At 41.3% G+C, this 15,870-nt stretch overlaps 1 protein-coding gene across 1 annotated transcript in view; it reads left to right on the top strand.

Moving 5' to 3' along the window:
* The window catches only part of LOC124719745 (protein shuttle craft), a 258,849-nt gene that overhangs the window by 203,515 nt on the left and 39,464 nt on the right, over positions 1–15,870 (top strand). The window contains exon 17 of the mRNA XM_047244946.1: positions 8,981–9,179. Coding sequence (XP_047100902.1) covers positions 8,981–9,179 — 199 coding nt within the window. The remainder of the gene's footprint in view (positions 1–8,980; positions 9,180–15,870) is intronic.

The following is a 15,870-nucleotide window of genomic DNA, read 5'->3' on the forward strand; positions in this document are numbered from 1 at the left end:
TTGGAATGACTCCTTACCCTCTCCCTTAAAACCCACTTCCTTTCGTCTTCCCCTCAGTTTGTTGCGAAAGCTTGAATTTTGTGTGTATGTTAGTGTTTGTTTGTGTGTCTATCGACCTGCCAGCGCTTTCATTCGGTAAGTCACCTCATCTTTGTTTTTAAAGTGAAATTGTTAGAAATAAGTGATATTCATGGTATAAAAACACGTTTGTCTGTGCAACTTCCCTGAACATTTGCTTTTCTCTGATGTTACATTGCAGTGAGGTAACATTAAGACTTGTACCATTATACAGTTTTGTTGGACTTAAATTTTGCGGCAGAATAATTTGGGTGCCGGGTTTCAAATTAATTTTTTGTGACGGAGGACCAGGTGCACTAAAAGAGTTCAAACATTCAGCTTGATAATGTGCAGAGTCATCTTGCTGTATAACTCCATTAGTCATCTTGCCCTATAACTCCGTTAATAGAGTTATACTCAACATTTCTCCCTCAACATGAGTAAGTATGTCAGAGTGGCTTGGTCACTGCCGTTGTTCACTTGCTTGCAAATATATTTCATAGATTCAATGCTGTTGCGTATTTCAACATTAATGTGAGCTGGAAATGTTTTAGATTATATTGCCAAATAGAGCACAACCCATCTTTTGTCTGAAACAGTTTCTGGGCCACGTGATGTCATCGTACAGGGTGCAGCAGAACCGACTATGCAGTTTCATGCGATCGCCGTTGGGGCTGTGGTGGGGGTAGGCAGTTGCACGTGGTCTGCCTTAGTTCAGTCATTGACCACATTTCACTAGCCAACATGATCTGGACCGGTGCACATTTTAGTTTTGCCGTTAGACTTATTATGAAAATAACAAATCTGTGATCACAACACAAGGAGCTTTTCGGCGACAGTTTGACATTCCGCGCAACGATGCCATTCCTAATGCAAACACAATTTGGTCCTGGGTTCCGTAGTTGGAGGAAACTGCTAGCGCACTAAGAATAGATACCGTATTTACTCGAATCTAAGCCGCACCCGAAAAATGATACTCGAAATCGAGGAAAAAAAATTTTCCCGAATCTAAGCCGCACCTGAAATTTGAGACTCAAAGTCCAAGGGGAGATAAAAGTTTTAGGCCGCACCCCCAAATCGAAACAAAGTTGGTCCATTGTAATATGAGACACAATTTAGGTCGAATGAATGGCGATACAGCTACAGTTGTTTGGTTCGAGTCATAAGCTTAGAAGTTAAGCTTTACCAGGTAGCCATTGCTATGCGTCAGGCACTCCGTCCGTATTTATATCGGTACCCTTCCTTTTTCACGTGCTTCGTCTAGTTTGAATTCATTGCTTATTTTTCTTTGATCTGATAAGTGCCGTTCTCTTTGTTATAGGTGTTTACGTCACTCTAAACTGAAAATGCATTACTGTACTGTGTCATGCATTGTTTGTCGCATTCTGATAATGAGTGTTTACGGCCTGTCGCTGCTCGCAGCATGGCTTGTTTTTGTGCATGCTACCGCCACTTACAATAAAAAAAAGAAAAGAAAGAGAGAGGAATCGTCTCATTAGCGAAACAATGGGAAGAGACTGCTATTTGTTGTTACTTACACTGCTGCTTTCTTTGATAATGATCTACAAGAACCAAATAATAGACTGCGTATGATAGAAGATGTTCTGAACGAGAGTTTAGCGAAAAATTTTCTCCGTTGAAAATCTTTGCAGGCGCCTCTTTAGTACATTACATTCTGCACAGAAATTAGTCATCGTAGATTTAAAAATCTAGTCAATTGGCGTGCTTCATTTCTGACTGTATCACTATTAGGCACACGAATAATATTAATATAAACATGATATGATATGTATATTCCTCCGCGTTTGCTGTTGTCTCACTCTAGTTTCGTAGTTTATTAGGCAGACAGGATTTAAATGAGATAGCAGCAAACATGAAACAAATGCATGGCAAAAAGTTTATATTCGTATTATTCTTATGGTGAAGAATATACTGTATGTGATCCACATTTCATCAGGTTCCTATTATCAACCATCTCTTTTCACATGTAGGAAAAAATTCACAACGTAGAGTTGGCCATATTGACAAACATCCCAAACAGTCTTGCCAGTAGGATTTTCGCAGTACATTGAAATGCTGCTACATTCGAAGATGAACAATAAGGAAATTGGATTTACTTCGTTGTATAATGTATGAAAATGTAGTGGTCGAAACTCGGGGCGGAGAAAAAAGCTCGTCTTTCACCTATTTTTAATTTATTTACTGACGCAGAGGTTTTGGCGCCAGAATTTATCTTTGTGCCTGCAAAGCATGCCTGTGTAGCGCTACATATATTCGATGGCGGAAGTTAGTTGTGGCGGCACCTACCAAATTTTTCAGATCTTCCGCTTACTTTGCAGTCAATTCTAAGCCGCAGGCAGTTTTTTGGATTACAAAAAACCGAAAAAAAAGTGCGGCTTAGATTTGAGTAAATACGGTACACGTGGACACGCAGATCCATGAGAACACCAGAAAATGTGCAGTGGGTGCGAACAGCAGTTCAACAATCACCGCATCATTCTGCTCGACGACACGCTGTTGCATTGGGGATTTCAGACCGCAGTTTGAGGAGGATTCTGCGATGCGATTTGAAGTTCCGTCCTTTCAAAAAAATGATTGCTTGAGAATTACGCCCAGTAGACTATGCCAACTGTCAAAATCTGTGAGAGCAAATGCTTGCTCAGATGCCTCCGATTGCAGCTTTCTTCAGTAGTGATGAACATTTTCATCTTAGTGGGTGCGTGAATAAGCAAAACTTTCACTACTGGGCTGTAAATAGTCCCCGAATTATTCGTGAAAGACCGCAACATTCTCCTAAAGTGACAGTGCGGTGTGCTATATCACAATTTGGCATGGTAGTCCCTTACATTTTTTGAGGAGGAAGGAGTGACTGTGGCAGTGAATTCCACACATTATGTTTCAATGTTGCAAAATTTTCTGCAACCCAGAATGGACAAGATTTTTGAAGAACATGGACTGGGGAATTTGTGGTTCCAACAGAATGGAGCTACTGCTCACACATCTCGAATTTCACTTGATGTTTTGAGAGAAATGTTTCTGGGATGCCTCGTCTCTCTGAGGTGTGATGTAATGTGGCCTGTGCGGTCACCAGATTTGAGCATTTGTGACTATTTTCTTTGGGGATATCTGAAGGAAAATGTTTTCAAAAGCCGCCCTCACACCTTACCAGAGTTAAAAGAGGGATTGTTGACGAAGTGAATGCCGTACACCGCGATATGTATGCAAGAGCTGCTCGAAACTTCGTGGATCGTCTACAACAATGTATTGATACTAACGGCCGCCATCTTGAGGACATTATTTTCAAAACTAAATTAGTGTAAAATGGTATATTGTACTAATTTAGAAAATAAAAGCATTTTTTTCTCTATACATACAGATTTACTTTTTATTGCTCCTTAAAACTGCTTAGTCAGTTCAGATGCACTCTGTACTTGTAAATCCGTCTGCTCAGGTGAACATCAATAATAGGACAGTTATCCATCTTCTCCCAGTGATTCTGGATATCTTTTAGAGCACCGGCTGACATGCACACGAGGAGAGTTTCTGTTTGATGCCCTGCAAGACCTTGAACCATTTGTGTCTTTATAATGTTAAACAGTGCGGCATTTAGGTAACGGTCCAGGAATTCATTTCACTTTGAATGTGTTGTGAATGTAATAAAAAGATGAAGCCTTCCGTGTTTTTGGCTGTAACAGAAAAGTCCTGCATACGCTCATGCACATGGTTTGGGCAGATAGTAAAACTGGACAGAAGGATCACCAATTAGTCCAAGTTGTCCATGCTGCCATCCTACTGCATAGTGTCCCACAAGTACACATAATCTTCAGCACTTAACTGCCTTTGTGGTACGTATGTACATTAAGTGTTAGTGTCAAATTTGGCTGCCTGGTTAAACAGTCAACAAAATCTGTGCAAGTAGACAATATGATTTCATCATATCTGTAGGAGGTAAACGTACAATTGTTGGATGGACTTCATACTATGCCAAATTATATCGATTTTCTCCATGGTATTGAATCGGAGGTATTGTAAGGCACCTTAAGGCCAGCACGTCTTGTATATGCGTTGAAGGCAATGGACTCAACTACGCAACAACATATTGTTTCACTCACATTCCTTATCAATTGATAGGGATATTGTACCCACTGCAATTTCCAGCTGCAAGTCATTTACTTCCACTAATGACAAATTTATAATTGTTATTTTGCCCTTGCAGAATAGTCTAGTGTAGCTATAAAACTGTGAATATATGCATTCACATTATGTAGCATGTTTTGAAACAGAGCAGTCAGATCATTTTTCACTTGTAGAAAGTTGTAGTTTGTAATAATTGCCTTTTATTCGTAATTAGAAACAAAGTATATCCAAAGAAACTTTGACTCATTTTCAGGTAGCAGAATACCAGTAAGGTAGTAAACTGTGCCCTGAACATAAGCGGTAGGCGTGAATGTTCTTCCATTATTTGTTTTTGTTGTGTACATAGTTCCGAGTAGTCAGCACGTACACAACTTTCCCAATAGAGCGTGCCCCGCTAAGCACAACAGCGCAGGCGCAGCGCTCGTCCGTCTCTGCACTACGAGATGACGCTGTCTTATAGACGGACCAAATTCTGCTTCCGCCGATCCACGTATTAATCTGTAACACAGCCAATGAGATTGCTGCTAACATAGAACCTTTTCTCCTCGCAGTTCACACTTGTGCAGCGATACCTGAACGCGCGAGGTATTATAACGAGTGTACAGACCTCCCATTAGTTAGTCTGCATTAGTCTGTACCAGTCTATAGTCAAGTTTCAGTCTGCACCTACTAAGATTACCATATTCCTGTACATAGCCATGAAGATAAATGTATAGACACTTTTGTCAAGTATCAGAGATATATGAGAATAAGATTAACGCACCAAGACCAAAGGAACTTCAGATTGTCAATGGTAAATAGCATCCAGAACCAAGTTAAGTTATTTTTATACTTGTTATTATGTTAATAAATGTGTGTGAAAATTAATCAAGTTCTATTTAAAGTTGGTCACCGTCAATCTGCTACTCTAAGCGTGCAAGTGGCATTTCTATCGTCGGACCTAATGGTAGAAGATAAACACGCCACAATAAGACCACGAGACATATTGTTGACTCTCGCCTACTTCGTTAGAGCGACAAGTCAAATAATCTGATGGTGTGTGAACCAAAGGTCTTACAGTACGCACACCACAGTTTTGCACCAAAAATTGTCATTTATGTTGTGCGCACAGGTGTTATCCAAAAAGTGTTTTGATTGTGGATGGTAACCATTCAGCCAAGATTTTAAGATCTCAGGGGGTTCATAAAATTTTCAGTATGATGTTTTCCACTTGAGTAACACTTTCCTCTCTTTCTTTCTTTCTCTGGTGTTGGTACTAGTGAATAAAATATTTTTTATAAATGCAAGTGGTCAATGTGATATGATTTACAGAAATATGACATGTATCATGCAAGACCAGAAGCTGTTGGCTACACATTGATGTCCAGGTCTTGGATCCTCTTCATAACTCGAGGTGTGGCTTCTATGGAGTGCTCTTCCGATCCACTGAATTTCCTTGTAGGGCACACTAGTGTGATGTGGTCCAGAGCCTGCCCAGGTGCTCCAGTCACAGCTTGGGTTACCTACAAATCCCCATTTATAGAGCGTGGCCTTGCATTTAGTGTGGCCACTTCGGATACCATTGAGCCTAACTCAGTCTTTCCTAGCAAAGTTGAATCCTTTTAGTGCTTTTGAGGGGTCAGTTATAAGGTGATAATTACTGACTGAGTTTTCCCATTCCTTTTTCCCAGCACCTGTAGGGTTGAAGCTATGCTGTCCTCTTGTGTAGCTGTTATTCCATATCGGGTTTCATGACTTCACTTGGCGATTTGGTAAATTTCTAATGACTTCTTGAATAGGTAGGCATTGTGCATCGTCTATTTGTGTTATTTTTTCCCATTCTTTGATAAATATTTTTTGCATCTTAGTTCTGGCGGGGCTATGTTGACAATGACGGAGAGCCATGGTATTGGGGTAGATTTTAATGTCCCAGTGGTAATGCGCATGGTATCATGGAGGTGCACATCTACCATGTTTGTAAGGTGACTTCTCTGCCAGACAGGAGAACAGTATTCTGCAGTGGTATAGACTATTACTGCAGCTGCACCCGCAGGAACTACCCGCCAATTTTCTAATATTAATTCCTTGTTTTGGGCTTCTGACCAACATTTTTTAGGTGTTCTTTGTAGGTTAGTGTCCTGTCCAGTGTTACGCCCAAATATTTACGATGGAAGTTGTTTCACCCTCTGTTGGTCAAATAACACGGTCAGCGTTTCATTGGCAGCTTTATTGTTGAGGTGAAAAGCTCACCTCAGCTCTGGCGGGACAGTGGTTACAAACAGTTGCTTTTGCCACTATTAATTCAAAGCAGTACAGGGTCAGTACTGTTCGGTGGGTGTACGAAGACTAACAAGTATGCTGACAATGAATAAATATTTTTCTCATTTAATTTTTATAATAAAGGCTAGAACATATGTAGACAGAGTGTCATCTTTTTACAGTCGCTGAGCATCGGCTAAAAAGATCGTGTTGTCTGGCACAGTGAAATTCTCCTTTAAATGAAAATCACGATGTTGTGTGATGACTGTTCCCACTCACTCCACAGGAAACAATTTAAAAATGTATTTTTGTGAATATATTGACACTTAAACATTGTAAATACTCCAAAGTACAATCTCAGATGAGAAAGGCTGCAGAGTTCAAGACCCCTATAAAGTGATCTGTGTGTTGGGAACCAAACAGGCTAACATCTTCTCAGTAGGCACCAAAGCTTCAATAAATTAAAAAAAAAATTATGAATTCCACTGTGCTGCTTGTGTAAATGGATGCTTTACTATCTATTACCAGACATTGTTGTCATAAGTGTGTAACAAAAATCACATGCTATGTATGGTAACACATGGCACAGTCGTCATTGGGCACAACCTCAGAATAAGTAGCTATAAAGCATACGTATATCACAGAACGCAGTTGAGCCATGTGTGTTTAAAAAGTATTTGTAGGAAATTTTAAAACTGTCCACACAGCATGCAATTTTTGTTATATTCGCACCTCTGCTTGCGCACTTGGAATGAGGACACACTCAAAATTGGCTGGTAGTGTTTAATAAAGTAGTCATTTGAACTAATCACCCGGTGGCAATGATTTCATTTTTTAACACTCAGTATATGACAGACATAATATTAAAGGAAATTGATCATGTCATATCAGTTGTGGTGTTCTTCTGTGATATCATATGTATATTCATGACTCCCTCAAACACCTGTGGTGTCTGCAGACTTCATAGCTTCTTAGGTATCAGCAGAACCTAGCAGCAGCATAATATAATCAGTATAATGAAACATTTGTTACTGTCACCTCATAGGCAGTGCATATGTTGTTCTGCACATTTTGTGTTGATCTCGTGTGTTTGTCTGCATTTTAAGTTTCATTCTTACTTATTTAATTGCAAAAATTGCTTTTCAGTTTTCTTGTACAATAAATAGTAGTGAATGGAAGTACTTCATTTTAAGTATCAAGTTTCAACACTATCCATACCATTCTTGCTAATTGTTGGTGTGTGTGGTTGGGGGGGGGGGTGTATGTGTTACAAAGAAGTGCGACCCCCCCCCCCCCCCCCCCCCCACACACACACACACACACACACACACACACACACACACACACACACACACAGAGAGAGAGAGAGAGAGAGAGAGAGAGAGAGAGAGAGAGAGGAGTAGGAAGTCCGCACTGGTCTACCCTGTGCAAGCCTCTTCATCTCCTAATAACTACTGCAACATACTTCCATTTTGAGCTTGCCTGCTGTATTCATCTCTTGGTCTCCCTCTACAATTTTTACCCCACACACTTCCCTGTGTCCTCAGATTAATTGTTCATTAGTGGCTCGAGATGTCCTCCATCAACTGATACCTTCTTTGAGTCAGGTTGTACCATAAATTCCCCCCTCCCCTCCCCCCCGGTCTGACGTTGTGCATTCTTCTGCAGCACCACATTTCTAAAGCTTCCTATTCTCTTCTTGTGTCAAGCTGTTTACTGTCCAAATTTCACTTACACACAGATGACCTCAGAAAATACGTAAATTATATTTGTTGTTAACAAATTCCTGTTCTTCAGAAATGCTTTACCTGCAGATGGCAGTATGCATTTTCTATCCTCTCTATTTTGGCTGTCATCAGTTATTTTGCTGCCCAAGTAGGGAATCTCGTCAACTACTCTTAGTGTCCAATTTCCTAATCTTGCTTGATTTAATTCAGCTTCATTCCATTACCCTTGTCTTTACTTTCATTGATGTTCATCTCATAACCTCTTTTCGAGACCGTATCATTTCTGTTCGACTGTTCTTCTAAATCATTCACTATCTGTCAGAGATTAACAGTATCATCGGCAAATCTCGAAGATTTCACTTCTGCTCCCTGGACTGTAATTCCTCTTCCAGATTTCTCTTTAGTTTCCTTTACAACTGGCTCAGTGTACAGATTGAATAAAATGGGGGCTAGGTTACAATTGTGTCTCATTCACATCTCAACTTCTGCCTCACTTTCATCTCCTTCAACTTTTACAGCTGCTCTCTGGTTTCTGTACAAGCTGTAAGTAGCTGTTGACTCCCTGTAGTTTGTCCGTGCTACCTTCAGAATTTCAGAATGTATAGATTTCTACAAACAAGCTATAACTTACACTTTCATATGAGGCTAGCACCGTAAGTGGTAGATTTAATGGGTTAGTTGCTCAGAAGTGTAGCCTTACTTCTTATCAATCTGGAGCCAGTCCTTTACCATCAAAGTGTAAATATCGCACTTAGTTTGGAGAAAGGAAGAGAAAAGACCCAAACGCTTAAGCCCACTTTTCTGCCTGCTCTTTCCTGCAGCCTGGATTGCAACGATGAGTGCAAGATCGTGGAGCGCAGCCGGAGGTTGGCCATCGCCCTGCAGATCCGCAATCCGGACCTGTCCGCCAAGCTGACCCCGCGCTACTCGGACTACATGCGGCAGTGGGCCAAGAAGGATCCCGCATTCTGTGCCATGGTCCACGACAAGCTGACGGAGCTGGTCAAGCTGGCCAAGGAGGTGAGGGAAAGTGTGAAAGCAGCTGTAGCACTCTGCACTGGGGTGTTAACATTGTGAGCTTTTGAAGTTAATTACTTAGTAATTACTCATTCTGCAGATAATAATTATGATGTGTGTCTGTGATGTGTATGAGTTATTTCTACTATTATAGTACAATTTCGCAACAAAAAATGGGCAAGAAACTACCTGTCCTGGTTTCACACTGTTAGAACTAACAAGGAGAGGACTCCAGCAGTGGCATCACCTACACAGTGATGTAGGTTAAGGTCCCATCTATAACACCGAGCACCTATTCACCCTGGGAGGCCCTCGTTTGCGAGTAATCAACAATAAATAAAGAAATAAAAAAGTCAGAATTTCACATGATGCTCTATAGCTTTGAAAAGGCAAAGTTTAATACACTGGTAGCGCAGTGTAAGTTAAGCTACAGGCTTCATACGAAAAATGTTGTGGATTTGAGTCTCATCAGGTGCTTTAAATATTTTTATCTTTAAATATTTATTGAAATTACATTGCTCATTATTTTTATTCAATTAATTGGGTTAATTGTACAGGCTGTACATAAAGTCCGGGAACACTTTCAATTATTTATTGCACAAGAACTAAACATTGTACAGATGTCATACATATTGCATTTTGAAGTGAAACTCTTTTTTTTTTTTACAAGCAACCACGAGTGATCCGGCAGACGTCAATACGGTAATCAAATTCTTGCCATACCCGTCCCAGCATGGCACTGTCGACTGTGTCAGTCACTTCCCGTATTCTCTCCCGGAGCTCTGCTACATCACGTGGTAGAGGCGGTACATGCACCAGATCTTTAATGTGTCCCCACAGAAAAAAGTCACACGAAGTGAGATCTGGTGATTGGGGAGGCCATTTCATAAAACAGCTGTCCCCTTCTGCAGCACAGTCGATCCATCGATGCAGTAGCTCTGTGTTCAGGTACCCACAAATTTCACGATGAAAATGGGATGGAGCCCCATCCTGCTGAAAGATGAATGGAGAGTCCCATTGCAGTTAAGGGATCAGCCATTGCTGCAACTTGTCAAAGTAGGAATATCCAGTGACAGTGCTCTCGGCGAAGAAGAATCACGTGACGAAGCACAAAAACATTTACCTTTGGGGAATCACACTGAAATTCAATGCATTAGTGTGGATGCTTTATATCCAAGATTTGACAAACTATGCCTGTCCACTTTCCCATTAGTGTGAAAAGTGGCTTCGTGGCTAAAAATTAAGTGCTCAATAATGCCAGCCCCATTCTCATTCAGTTGTTACAACTGCGAACAAGATTCAAAACGCTTGTATTTGTTGTCGTCATTGAGCTTCTGCACTAGCTCCAATTTTAATGGTTTTATAGACAGCTTATGTCGCAGGACTTTCCACACCTTCATTGGAGCTGTTTCGAGTTCACGGGATGTACAACGCACTTATTTCTTTGGACTCCTTATGAATGTCTCTCATACGAGCTCCACATTAACTTCACTCACACTGGGACATCCGCTTCTCTTTGCGGGGCACAAGCAAGCATCGTGTTGTAACGAATTTGTTGTGCCAGTGGTAAATGGCCTTCCTTGTTGGTGGCTTCTTACCATACTTGGTTTTAAATATCCATTGAACAGCTGTAGCACACTTGATTTTGTCGAACTCCAATACACAGAAAGCTGAAAGCTCGCTCTGCACCTGAACTCACCACGTTTGCGACTAGCACTGACTGTCGGCAAATTACCAAACTAAGGTGTGGCGGTATACGTGAAAAAAAACTTTCAGGATTTCTCTTCAAAATGAGGTATACATGATATCTGTAGAATATTTGCTCCTTGTGCAATAAATAATTGAAAGTGTTCCCGAACTTTATGTACACCCTGTATTCTTTTTTGTTTCTGTTACTTTGTCATGTCACTGTAATCACTGTACCAATTTTTTTCCTTCTCTCTTATTTTTTTCCTATCAGTATTTTTCTGTTTGAAAACTCTGTTCATGTAATTTTAATTATTTTTATCTAACTTACTAATCTCAATTTCATTCCTTCAGTTTTATCAACCTATATTTTCCTCCGTTTCTTGCATTCATTATTTCATTATTTGAATTTTCTTAACTTTATAATCCCTTCCTTCATTTCAATCTGTATCCGTGTTGCTTTGTCCTTAGTGAAGAATTTGTTTAAAATGTTTCAAACAGTGGAAACTCCAGGTAGGAATGTTAACAGTGTATGAAAAGATAGATTGCTACTTACCATAAAGATGACAAGTTGCAGACAGGCACATTTAAAAGTCACTTACATGGGCTTTCAGCCACACCCTTCATCGGCAAAAGAGGAACACAGCATTCATATCCACAAGCAAGCACACCTCACGCTCACACAACCGTCAACTCCAGTGTCTCGGGCTGGAATGAAACTATCGTGTGGGATGCAAGCAGCAATCTGGAGGGGTCGAGGAAGGAGAACGGATAGTAGTGTACTGGTGGGGAAGAGACGAACGCTGTCTGGTGGAGTGTACAGTGACTAGAACACCAACAGGTGTAGTCTCAAGAGGTTGTGGAGCAGGGGGGTGGGGAAAATGGGAGCGGAAAAGGAGAGTAGTGGGGAAAGATAGAAGGATGCAATACCAGAGAGCTGTAAGTAAACAGGGTGGGGGATGAGAATGGAGAGGAGGTGATAGGACAGAGGGAGTGGGAACTGTCGGGTGAAGTGTGTGGGGCTAGTGTGTTGCCATAGATTGAGGCCAGGATAATTACAGGAGCGGAGAATGTGTTGTAAGGATAACTCCTGTTTGCGCAGTTCAGAAAAGCTGGTGGTGGAGGGAAGGATCCAGATGGTTCAGGTAGTGAAGTAGCCATTGAATTCAAGTGTGTTATGTTCAGCTACGTGCCGTGCCACAGTGTAGTTTGCTTTGCTCTCTGTCACAGTCTGGTCGTGGCCATTCATCCTGGTGGACAGCTGGTTAGTAGTCGTGCCAGTATAAAAGATGTGTAATGATTACAACAGAGCTGGTAAATGACATGGCTGCTTTCACAGGTGGCCCACCCGTGATGGGGTAGGATAAACCTGTGAGAGGACAGGAATAGTGAGTGCTGGGTGGGTGGATTGGGCAGGTCTTGCACCTGGGTCTTCAACAGGGATACGGTCATTATGGCAACAAGTTGGGATTGAGAGTGGCATAAGGATGGACGAGGATGTTATGGAGGTTGGGTGGGCGACGGAACACTTTAGGAAGGTTAGAAAGTATCTTGGGCAGGATGTCCCATTTCATGGCACGATGGTAGGGAATCGAAGGCCTGGTGAAGGGTGCGGTTCAGTTGTTTCAGTCCGGGATGGTACTGGGTTATGAAGGGGACACCCTTTGTGACGGTTCTTGAGGGTGGCAGGAGGCTTGTGGGTGTGAGGGGTAAAGGCACACGAGATCATTTTGCGGACTAGGCCTGGGGGATAGTGCCTGTCTGTGAAGGCCGCGGTTAGACCCTCAGCATAGTGAGCAAGGGAGTTTTTGTCACTGCAGGTATGCCACCCCGGGAGGCCAGGCTGTATGGGAGGAATTTTTTGGTGTGAAGGGAATGACAGCTGTCAAAATTCAGGTACTGTTGATGATTGGCATATTCAAAGTGGACAGATGTGCAGCCCTCTGCCAACGCATCCACCCGTCTTTCCCCGCTCCACTCCTTTCTTCCCCACCTCGCTGCCCCACAACCAACTGCCTGTTGGCAGTCTAGTCCCTGCACACTCCACCAGACAGCGTTCGTCTCTATCCCGACTTGTGCACTGCTATCCCTTCTCCTTCCTCTTCTGCACCCCCTCCAGACTGCCGCTCGCATCCCACGTGATAGTGGCATTCCAGCCAGAGATGGTGGAGTTGGCAGTCGTGTGTGTGGGGTGTGCTTTCTTGTGTCTGTGAATGGTGTGTGTGTCTCTCTCTTACTGATGAAGGCTGTGGCCGATAGCTTTATGTAAGTGTCTTTTAATTGTGCCTGTCTGCAACTTGCCATGTCTTCTTTGTGGTAAGTAGCAATCTGTCATTTCCTACGTTGTTGATAGTACTACCTGGAGTTTTCATTTGAAATAATGAGAATTAAATTGATGTGCACAAAGATTCCAAGTGGAAAAAGGATGATACAAAGGGAAAACTCTGAGCAATTGAAAAAGTTAATACAGTGAATAAAGTGAAGTGGCAAAGCAATAGAAATAAAAAATGGCATGTAATCCATTTAACTGAGTAAAAGTAATGAGCAAAGTCATTTCAGTAAAGATTTAAAAATTATGTTTTCAAGCACATGATGACATTCAAACCCACAACATTTTACGTGTGAGACCTGTGTCTTAACTATTACGCTGTGCGGACTGTCTATTACACATCTTTTTTTCAAAGCTGTAAAACATCACATGATATTCCAATCTTCTTCGTCATCTTTTATTTTAATTACTCACAAACAATGGCGAGTAGCTGCAGTGTGCAGTGTGTCCCACCTGCTACCTTAACCTACAGCGGTGATTTAAAAAACTCAATCCCACTGCTTGGGACCTCTCCTTATATGTATATATGGTCAGCAAACTTGTCTAGTGTAGCAGTAATGAATTATGTACACAAACCTTCCTCATGGTTCATTTTGTCTATTAGTGAAAACTGTCACAATCCCTACAGTACTTCCTGCAATTAGCCTTCACTTATGCTTGTTCGCCCACTGCTTGAATACTGCTCAGCAGTGTGGGATCCGTACCAGATAGGGTTGATAGAAGAGATAGAGAAGATCCAACGGAGAGCAGCGCGCTTCGTTACAGGATCATTTAGTAATCACGAAAGCGTTACGGAGATGATAGATAAACTCCAGTTGAAGACTCTGCAGGAGAGACGCTCAGTAGCTCGGTACGGGCTTTTGTTGAAGTTTCCAGAACATACCTTAACCGAGGAGTCAAGCAGTATATTGCTCCCTCGTACGTATATATCGCGAAGAGACCGTGAGGATAAAATCAGAGAGATTAGAGCCCACACAGAGGCATACTGACAATCCTTCTTTCCACGAACAATAAGAGACTGGAATAGAAGAGAGAATCGATAGAGGTACTCAAGGTACCCTCCACCACACACGGTCAGGTGGCTTGCAGAGTGTGGATGTAGATGTAGATGTAGAAAAATGAGGCAGGAACTTAAATTTATGATACTTATAAATATGCTGATTGTTTAATGATTTCCTACGTAATGTTCTTATATTTACATTGAAGGGCCAAGGAAACTGGTACACCTGCCTAATATTGTGTAGGGCCCCCACGAGCACACAAAAGTGCTGTAACACGATGTGGCATGCACTTGACTAATGTCTGAAGTAGTGCTGGAGGCAGCTGACGTCATTAATCCTGCAGGGCCGTCCATAAATCTGTAAGAGTACGAGGGGGTGGAGATCTCTTCTGAACAGCATGTTACAAGGCATCCCAGATATGCTCAGTAACGTTCATGTCTGGGGAGTTTGGTAGTCAGCAGAAGTGTTTAAACTCAGAAGAGTGTTCCTCGAGACACTCTGTAGCAATTCTGGAAGTGTGGGGGCGTCGCACTGTCCTCCTGGAATTGCCCAAGTCCATCGGAATGCACAATGGACATGAATGGATGTGTCTTTGTTGATCCATTATGGACTGTGGGACAATGGCTAGCATGTATTTCTTGATACAATAATTTACCAACAGCCGTGTGTATTGCAGAAATTTATTTTATGAATTTCTTATATGCTACCAGTTTCGGCGTTACATTGATGCCATCTTCAGGCCCCTGTACAATGAGTAGAACAGATGTACTATTATAAAAATATATAGAACATACGTTGACAGGTATCTATGTTATCTATGTAAGTGGCTCAAAAGGACATATTGTATGTCATTAAAACTATATGTAACATTAGGGCAAATATGCTTCTGCCTATGTCATGCTGTTGTTAATAGTTTTCACTGTTTTACTCGAATATAGCATAATAGGTGAACGTGTGTGTACACTATTAATCATAAATCTGTACCACACAGTTGTAATAGGCCATGCATCACAATAATCAAATGTACTGCATACAATCATATGCCCATTGGAAGAATTTTTTTTAAAAATTAACTAATATAAATGAATAATAAAATAAAATACAATAAAATGTGACATAACCATATCAGAATACTTAAGTTACGTATGTGTAGCCTAGGTCGTGTTACGTGTGGTACGATAAATAGCTGCCGCAATAGTAACGATAAGAAGCATAAAAATTTACCTTAAAACCCAATTGCATTCACGAAGTAAACCATTGCAATCGTACTATAAAAATCATTAAACACCTGGTCCCGTAGGCACCACATTAGAACCCCTATGTAAGACCACCCCGTACTGTGCTGAGTGGATTAATGCAATGACAGTAGCTAACTCATCTAGTCATAGTGACAAAGAAGATTCTCAATCTCTGTATATCAAAAAATGTCTATCTCCATACATATAAGTCCTATTCAATAATGTAGGATTAAACCAAGTCGAATTGAACAAATAAAAAGGAAAAGAAGAAAAAGAAAAATATAGGAGGTCACCTGTAAGTCTGAACGTAAACCTCAAAATGAAAGGTATACCATCCATATGACTGAGGGTACCATCAATACCCATGTCAAACCATTCTCAACTTTGCATTAAGGCCGGGTGTAGTAACGTATAAGATGACTATCAGGATCTGACGTACA

The sequence above is a fragment of the Schistocerca piceifrons genome, chromosome 11, assembly GCF_021461385.2.
Source record: "Schistocerca piceifrons isolate TAMUIC-IGC-003096 chromosome 11, iqSchPice1.1, whole genome shotgun sequence".
In the NCBI taxonomy this organism is placed as follows: Eukaryota; Metazoa; Arthropoda; class Insecta; order Orthoptera; family Acrididae; genus Schistocerca; species Schistocerca piceifrons.